The sequence below is a fragment of the Petaurus breviceps genome, unplaced genomic scaffold, assembly GCF_028583685.1.
Source record: "Petaurus breviceps papuanus isolate PSGF00001 unplaced genomic scaffold, PetGlider_PUasm1.0 551, whole genome shotgun sequence".
In the NCBI taxonomy this organism is placed as follows: domain Eukaryota; kingdom Metazoa; phylum Chordata; class Mammalia; order Diprotodontia; family Petauridae; genus Petaurus; species Petaurus breviceps.
Genome location: NW_027186372.1, coordinates 23,146,460 through 23,155,960, shown reverse-complemented (window position 1 = coordinate 23,155,960; position 9,501 = coordinate 23,146,460). Strand labels below are relative to the sequence as shown.

At 45.1% G+C, this 9,501-nt stretch overlaps 1 protein-coding gene across 1 annotated transcript in view; it reads left to right on the top strand.

Moving 5' to 3' along the window:
* Window positions 1-910: 910 nt before the first annotated feature.
* The window catches only part of ADRA1B (adrenoceptor alpha 1B), a 38,381-nt gene continuing 29,790 nt past the window's right edge, over window positions 911-9,501 (top strand). Inside the window, exon 1 of the mRNA XM_069102471.1 lies at window positions 911-2,285. Coding sequence (XP_068958572.1) covers window positions 1,337-2,285 — 949 coding nt within the window. The 5' untranslated portion in view covers window positions 911-1,336. The remainder of the gene's footprint in view (window positions 2,286-9,501) is intronic.

Genomic DNA, 9,501 nt, shown 5'->3' with positions numbered 1-9,501 from the left:
ATATGAGCTACCCACTTGTTATACCTCACTGTCACTGAATAACCCAACCCTGTACCCTCCTTTTCTAGTATGTACATCTATGGCATTCTTTTTAACACAGAATTGCAATTCATTGTTTGTTATGCATTGCAGAAAACTCACACCCAGTATGAGCCTCTCCATTAGCTGTGAGGTAAACCCCTTTAATTCTTCAGAGACAACTGAAGATGACTCAAAAGGATATAGCAGAACACTGATTTTTTTTTTAAGAAGGGCATTTGTTTTAGGGTGTCATTATCAACTCTGGCCCTTACCAAGATTAAAAAAAAAAAAAGGTAGTTGCATCAGTCTAGGGAGGATTCAATCCCAGACAAAGGGATGAAATTAGAGGGGCTGTAGTTCTGAGTTTTCGTGTCTGATGTCTCTCTACTTGTCTAACTGTGGTTTTTCTTCTTATTTTAGGTGGTCAGGGAAGTTTTACTTACCCCACACCCAGATGGTCTAAATTTCTACTGTCACCATCCAAGTGCTTCCCACGCAAAGCTCCTACCTGCCCCCTTTCTCCCTCCCCAAGAAGGTAAGAGCTCCCTCACCTGGGCTTTGGGTCCCTTAGGATTACACTCCCTTAGACTAGAAGTAGTGTGTCCCCTGAGCGAGCTACCTCTCCCTGTATCTCCCCAAGTTCTCCTCCATCACCTGGGAAGGGTGGGAGGGGTGGGAGTAGGATAGAATGGTTTCCAGACCGCTTTCCCCAGTGACAAATGTTTTAATTAAGCTCCGTTGGTGTGCATGGCTGTGGTTTCAGCTGTCAGGGCTGGGGAAACCTTAGCTGAAACTGCATTGCCCTCTAGTGCCTCGCTGTGTCAGGACAGGACGGCTCTCCCCTCCTTGATGTCACTGCCATGCAGAGCCAGCCCAGCAGCTCATTGAAGGCTGCCTGCAGACCCTCCTCGCAGCTCCACGGAGCCAGGCGCCGCCGCCACCGCCGCCGCTCCCTGCAGACCTGCAGAGGGCAGGGGGGAGAGAACACGGAGCGCCCCTCCCCTGCGCCAGCTCCAGTCCCTTTCCCCGTCACTGCCCCCTCCCCAGCCACAGCTCCTGGCTTGCCTGACGTGGACAATTAAACTTGAAGCTACCTCTTCCCTCTCTCCTTTTGACAGGCTTCCGAAGATTCTGAACAGGCAAGGAGGGACTCGCTCGCTGCCCGTCTGCTCTAGGAAATGCCTGCCCGGGAGGCGAGTGGCTCCTGCCCAGTAGTGACGGCTGAGGTGGAGGGAAAGTTTCAGGAGAGCTGAGGTACTTCGTGCGCTGCCCTTGAAGCCTAATTACCCCCCGGCTATGGAGGGTGGGCTTTAAAATGAATCCCCATCTGGACGTGAGCCACAATATATCAGCACCTGCCTATTGGGAAGAACCGAGTGGTGGAAACCTCACTGGTGCCCATCAGACGTCCAGCAATTCCACTCCCTCTGAGCTGGATATCAGGAGGGCCATTTCTGTGGGCATTGTGCTGGGTGCCTTCATCCTCTTTGCCATCGTGGGCAACATCTTGGTGATCCTTTCTGTGGCATGCAACCGTCACCTGCGGACACCCACCAACTACTTCATAGTTAACCTCGCCATTGCAGACCTGCTGCTGAGTTTCACAGTCCTGCCTTTCTCTGCTGCCCTTGAAGTGCTCGGCTACTGGGTGTTGGGGAGGATATTTTGTGACATCTGGGCTGCAGTGGACGTGCTGTGCTGCACAGCATCCATCCTGAGTCTCTGTGCCATCTCAATCGATAGATACATCGGAGTCCGCTACTCTCTTCAGTACCCGACACTGGTCACCAGGAAAAAGGCCATCCTGGCCCTGCTCAGTGTGTGGGTGTTGTCCATGGTGATCTCCATCGGCCCCCTCCTTGGCTGGAAGGAGCCTGCGCCTAAGGATGAGAAGGAGTGTGGTGTCACTGAAGAACCCTTTTACGCCCTCTTCTCCTCCCTGGGCTCCTTTTATATCCCGCTGGCTGTTATCCTCGTGATGTATTGCCGAGTCTACATTGTGGCCAAAAGGACCACGAAGAATCTAGAGGCAGGAGTCATGAAGGAGATGTCCAACTCCAAGGAGCTGACTCTTCGGATCCACTCCAAGAACTTTCATGAGGATGCCCTCAGTAGCACCAAGGCCAAAGGCCACAACCCCAGGAACTCAATAGCTGTCAAACTTTTTAAGTTCTCCAGGGAAAAGAAGGCAGCCAAGACCTTGGGCATTGTGGTTGGCATGTTTATTTTATGCTGGCTTCCATTCTTCATTATTCTACCGCTTGGTAAGTTGGGGACCAGAAGGGGAATTGGAGAAATTTTGAGGTACAGTGGAATGAGACCCACATTTGGATTTGGCGACAGAGGGCCTGGGTTCAAATACCAGCTCTGCCACTTTACTGCTGTGACCTTGGACAAGTCATTTAGCTTCTCTGGGTCTCAGTTTCCTCGTCTGTAAAATTAAGGATTTAGGCTACATAACCTCTGACGTCTCTTAGAACTCTAAATCTTTGATACTATGATCTGATGGTGGTGGAGGCAATGATGATGATGTTATAAGCTATTTAATGCAGTATGTTCCTTTTTTGGTCTGGTTTGGTTTCCTATGCAAAGGCTTTGCAGACGGATAGCTTGCTAGGAATCAGTGCAGGTGTTAAACACACTAGTTTCTTGCCACTTGAAATAGACACAGGAAAATCAAGTACAGTGAATGATTCACTTGGCATTCTCTGTTTAATAATTAAAAAGGACAGTCAGCTTAAACATCACACCGGCATCATTTTGGTAGTAATGATGTGTTGGCTAGGACAGCATCACTAATGCTGCATACAAAATAGTTTATTGGTGACTGCAGAAAAGACAGTTGGGGAAGAGTGGAGAGGCAGCTCTTGTAGGGGGTAAAAATGCAGCTTTCATTCAAAGGCTCCTGCCCAGAGCTGGGTTCCTGTAAAGCCTTTCAGTGAATGCTTTCTCCCCACATTGCTGGTTTGGCCCTTCTGCATCGCTGGGGACTGGGGGGGAGGGGGAATTTTGTTATCAGTTCATAAGGCATTTTACAACTGCTCCCTGCTGCTTTCATCCAAAAGTCTTTCAGTTATCTAATGACTGAAGTATGAAAGGGAAGGAAGCTGACTGAAGCCTGAGTGTTCACATGTTCTCAATTTTCCCCCGGAAATTTTTCCTGACTGACAATTTATGGAATGCCCCAGAATTAGCTCAAACTTTTCCCTTGCTTTCATCTCCTATACAGGTAGTAACATCAATGGGTCTATATAGAGGTAAGCTGTTTACCTGACTGAAATACTGTCTAAGTTCCCTTTTGCCTGTCACTCCCACAAATTGAATGGATCCTAAGGCATCCTATGTTTCTTGTAAAGTCTGTTTTCCCTGGTAGCCCAAGCTTCAGTGAAGAAGTAATCCTGCATCAAGAGAGTTGTGACATGCTGTCCACATGGCATCTGAAACCATTGTGCATATTCTGAATATCTTGTCTCATAGCTCTAGAGGAAGCCACATGCCACGACAGGAAGCAAATGTGCCTTTCACAGGGCTCTGCTATTCCCATAAGCAGAGGTTGGGGCTATGTATGTCATGGACCAGAGAAGACATTAGAATAAAGCTGCAATTAACCGGAACCCAATTTTGTTTGGTAGATAAGAGTATATTACTTCATTTTGCATTTAAGAAAAATAAGCTGACAAGAAAGCAAGTCACTACCAGGTATTTAGTATATTGTGTGTGTATATATAAACATGTGTGTGTGTATCTTTTGGGTATTCCCACTGCATTATAAGCAAATTATTTATGCCACAAACTAGTTATGTGATTTGAAGCAATTCACTTCTCCCTGGCAAGTTTCTTTATAAAATTCAAGAGTTGGACTATATCAGGATTTCTTAACCTGGGATCTATGAAATTGGGTTTTTTTTTATGTTTTGATAGCTGCATTTCAATGGAATTAGTTTCCTTTGTATTTTATTTTGTGCAATTATAAACATTATTCTGATCAGGGCTCACTATATTTGTTTCATCCAACTGCCAAAAGGATCTGTGACACAAAAAAAGATTAAGGATGTCTAGGCTAAATAATTTCCAAGCTCTCTTCCATGTTCTCTATCCTGGAACCATCATAGCCTCCTAGTCCTTGTTCAATGAGAATTCAAACCCAGAATGATAAACCTGAGGTCATCAGAAAAGATGATGTTCACTACCTGATGGTACTTCCTAACAAAGAACAATTGATTAATACTTGTAAAAAGGATTTTCAACAGTAAGTGTTGGATCCAAAAGCATTCGTCACATTACCATCAGTTAACTAGGAAATACCATTACCCAGAACATCATTTTCCAAGCACTCTGGATACTGGAGATTTAACTGTGCAATATGATAGAGTGAGAAGAACTCTGGAGCTGGAAATGAAGGATCAGGGTTTGAATTATGGCTCTGAATTGTTTAACGTGTAACATTTCATGAGTCGCTTGACCTCAATTAATTCATCTGTAAAGTGAAAGAAGCTGGACTAGATTGATCTCTGAGGTCCCTTTCATCATCAAAATCTATGACCCTGAGTCTATAAGTGGTACAGGAGCCCTTACCGAGTTTAACATAGGATCTCAGGAATACTAACATGAACATAAGAATTCCTATAACCCAAACCCAGGTTCTCCTCTTGGTATCCCTGCCTGTCCCCTTCCCTAGTCTGTCTCCTACCTTGCCACTCACCCTTCTCCTGCCACCCTATCTCCACCCTTTCCTAACTCATGCTTCCTTGTGGCAGCTTCTGTCTTTCCTCCTTGTCTTGCTTTGTTATTCCCTTCATGATACCATAAATATCTGGATCATTATCTGGGGCCGGAAGGCCCTGGAACAGCACTAGGGCAGGAGTGTCAGTAAAGGAAAATGGTCTTTTGAAATCTAGGGGCTCTGCGATGGTAGGATGAAGAAGCCTACTAGTAATCATTGCTGAGCCAAGAGGTGCACTGGCCTGGGAGTCTTGGGACAGAGGTTCTGGTCTTGACACTGACCCAACTAAGCAAGTGATTTCACTTAGCCACTGTGGGTCTCAGTTTCCTCACCTATAATCTATTGGGGGTGGGATCCCTAAGATCCTTTAATTCTAAGTAAACAAAAACATAAAAGTTGCCTGGCTGATCTCTGGTATAAGATAGCACACACACGCGCACACACACACACACACACACCCCAAATTCTGCTCTTCCATTCATCCTCCTCTCCTTCCCAAGATTTTCTTACCCCAACCCTATCAAAAACTTTGTCTTCCCTCCCTCTCTTCCTCCCAGCCTCGGGTGCCTTTTCCAAGGGTTTGTTGCCCTAATATCACAGGCCCTTTGCATGTGCACAGTGAAAAGTGAGATATATTTAACATCCTGAGGTAATTCTCTCTATAACACTCTTATCCCTTTTCTAGTCACTGGAAGCTTCCTGATCACCCACATTATGGTTGCATGAAAACCTCCCAATAGTATGGCCTTATGAAAAGAACTCAGGGGTCAGAAGACCTGGATTCAAGTCCTGGCTCTTCCACTTATTAGTTCTGCTACTTATTACCCAAAGGCCTTGGGTAAGACCCTTTGCATCTATGCAGCTCATTTTTCTTATTTGTAAAAGGAAATCCAAATGACCTCTAAGGTACCTTCTGGCTCTGAAGCCTATGTGTCATAAATTGAGTGACCTTGTGCTAGGGAACCATTCTGAGCCTCACTTTCCTCACTTGTAAAATGGAAATAATATACTTCTTGCACCTATTTCACAGAGCTATTGCAAAGAAAATACTTCATAAAACTTCAAGTGCCATAAATATGAGGTTTTATTGGTATTGTATTGGTATGTATCATATCAGTATTGTCCTGCTTCTGAGCTGAATAGCCATATCCTTTTTGCTTAGAAATGCTAGTACTAGAGTGGCTGGGTGATGCAGTGAATAGAGCACTGGCCCTGGAGTCAGGAGGACCTGAGTTCAAATCCAGCCTCAGACACTTAACACTTGCTAGCTGTGTGACCTTGGGCAAGTCACTTACCCCCAATTGCCCTGCCTTCCCCCTGCAAAAAAACAAAAAAGAAAGAAAGAAATGCTAGTAACTAGCAGCCAGTTCTTACCAGGGGTAACTAACACAGAGGGAACAGTCTAGGGGGGGAAGGAGGTGCACACTTAGGAGATGACTTCAAATTGGACAGTATCATTGGGGTGAAGGAAGCATAGAGAAAGTCATTTTTTCCAGCAAAGGGAAATGTTAGATTTAAATTTCTGTTGGATCCAATGGCAGTCAAGCAAAAAGTGAGAGCTGGGCTTAGAACATTAGGCTCATAGAATCCTGAGTGGGGAATATAAATCATAAACTGCTTTAGATTTCTTTTTTAATGAGACCTATGATATCATTGTGGGGAGCTCCCAGTAGAAACTTCCTACACTACTGCAGATCAGTATTTTCCCTGTAGTATGTAGTCTTAGATGCTTACCTGGCACACTGAGAAATTAAGTGACTTGTCCAGGGTCACAAAGCCACTAAGATGTGAATCAGGTCTTCTCTCCTCTGAGGTCAGCCTTCTACCCCCCACACCATGCTCTCTCTCCGTTTTTCATTATATGCTCTCATTACAAAAGAGAAAGGAATAAGGGAAGATAACATTTTGTAAAATGGTGGTTTTCAGGGCAAGCAGGTGGAAGTTGCTTCCAAATTCAAGACAGACTCACAGGTGCCTGGGCGCAACAAGATTTCCATATTTGTGTTTGTTTTTTCTGTGAGAGAGAGAAGAGGGGTTCCCCAAGGGAAAAGGAAAAACAACATGCCCCACAGTAGGGCTCTGCTCAGGACCCTGACTGCTTTCTCTCTTTCCCTTGTTTTTATTTTGAGGAGCAGGAGCCAGCCTGCAGACGGGGCTCCATTTCTCTTCTCCTGCTGTGCTCCACCTGTAATATACACAGCCCCCCCACTTCCTTTCTCCTCAATACTTCTCAGTGTGGCCCCAAAGTCAGACTAGGGAGGGGAGCAGACTCCAGAACAAGAAAAAGGCACAAAACAAGGATGTCTTTATTCAGGCCCTGGAACACAGACCCAAAGAGAGAGAGAAAGAGGAAATAATCCGAATATAATATAGGGGAATTTATACTCGGTGGGTTGTTGGCGAGATGTCTAAGAGAATCATCAGCTGCTCAGCATTATAATGAAGGCCCTGATCCTCCCGGCTACTGTGAATGCTTGGTCAGTGCCTGGAGAAATGGTTGTGCTATTAAGTGATGCACACTGCAGTGGGGAGCATTAGGAAATAGCCAAGCAGCCAACTGGGAGCTGAGCTTAGTGAGTTGTTTAGAAAACACTGGAATCTTGCCTCACTCCAAATCATTCTTTCTTCTTTGAAAATGCTGAAAGGCACCAGGAAGCCATTAAACAACTAACTGCCTTCCTCTCCTGAATAAATGAAGGTCAATTTCAAAGAAATAATTGTGTTTCCTATAGCTTTGGAACTAAATAGGGATCCCGCACCACTAATTTTTCTAACCCTCTCACTCAAATACTGGGTTTATGAATTTCCACCATAGGACATGTGAAAGGAAAAAAAAATTCCCTACGCTGACAAGATCCTCAGCTAGCCCTCCAGCCTGTGGTTTTCTAACCCACAGAATGGTTCATTGATAGGGTAGGAGTGGCTCCCATGGAAGGGGGTAGGGCCTGGGAATAGGGGTAAACATGAAAGGTGTCAGTCTAGGATTTATTCAAGGAGGAAGGAGACCCCTCACAATTAGATTTCTGCCTCTTTTGCCCTCTGACCCAATCATTTCCATATTAGCAAAAGATGCTGGTCAATCCGGAACGTTCCTATTACAAAATAGACTGTATTCCTATTTCAGAGCCCTGGTCTTCCTACTAAAGGGAGGCCAGAAAAGATCTAGTATACCATGAAGAAATGAATGAATAAGCCTTTATTAAGGGTTTATTATAGACAAAGCGCCATGCTAAAAGGGGACGGTAGAGGTAGAAGAGATACAAATAGAAAAGGGAGACAGTCCCCGCTTTTTTTTTTTTTAAGCAATCAGGGTTAAGTAACTTGCTCAAGGTTACACGGCCAGTTATTTCTGGGTCTGGTGCTAAGTATCTGAGCCTGGATTTGATCCCCAGGTCATCCCAACACTGGAGCCAATGCTCTTACTCGCCGTGCTACCTGGCCGCCCCAAACTTTTTTTTTTATTTTGTTTTTGTTTTTGGAGGGCAATTGGGGTTAAGTGACTTGACCAAAGTCACACAGCTAGTAATTGTGTCAAATGTCTGAGACCGGATTTGAACTCAGGTCCTCCTGATTCCAGGACCGGTGCTCTATTCACTGTGCCACCTAGCCACCCCCGACAGTCCCCGCTCTTAAGGGGTTCACATTCTAATAGAGGGAGACAGCACATGTATTAAGAGGTTTCACCTGCAAGTCATATGTAAAGGCCCCATTCAGAGACAAAGCATGGGAATTCAATTTCTTTGGTATCCTTTCTATTTATAAAATCATGCCCATTTCTGATACTGGATCATTTGACAATGTCAAGGACTTTGGTGGTCTAGGCATTCTTGTGAGTCTTCAGTGGAGGAACACAGAGCTGCAGTACCTGCAAAGGCAGTTTCCAGGACACATTTCCACAAGAGTTGTTCCAGGGGATGATAGTTACAGGGGGCCAGCTGGAAGCAGGGCTGCTGGCATGGAAATCCATCTATGGGAATCCCATCTGCCCTTTGGCTTAGTCTTGGGATTTCTCAAACCAGTTCTCTGTACTCACTATCAACCACACATAAGTGTGCCACAAGGGCACATCCCAGAAACTCACACCTAAATGAGCAACATGGGCCCACATTCTCCTTCAAGGCAATGGTGATCCTCCTTGGCAGCTCTTTGAACACTTACGGCTTGGCACTTAGGTAAGGACACTAGGAATGGTTTGTAGCCACAACACAAGTTGAATAGGTACAATGTGCAGCCAAGGAAATACTAGGAGATTTGGAAGAGGGTATCCAGTAAAGAAGTGGGAAAAGAAATCCACAATTTGTTACACTGCCCAGAGAGCCTGTGAGCAGATTGCATCTAGTTAATTACCTGTATGGAACCAAAATCTTTTCCAGCCAAAGATCCCACATGCCAGTCTGCATGGGGAATGAAGGAATGCCTGAAAACAAAGGTTTGTGAGAAGGGAAAAACAGTCTTTAAGCAAGAACCAATGTCTTTAAAAGGCTCGGCAGATGCTGCTGCTGAGTGTTAAAAATCTTCCTGACTGGCATTTAATGGAACAGTCACTTGGTCAAGTCAGGGGAGAAGGAGGAGGAAGGAAGGAATCCTATCCCTGAAGGACTTTGTAAGGAAATGACTCTCTGAGACTGGAAACAAGGTCAACAGTTCAGCCCAGAATCCATTGTCCAAAGTGTTTGTAGGATCGTAAGAATTGAGAGGAAAGGGACCTCAGAAATCATCTAATCCAACCACCTCGTTTTGCAAATGAGGAAACTGAG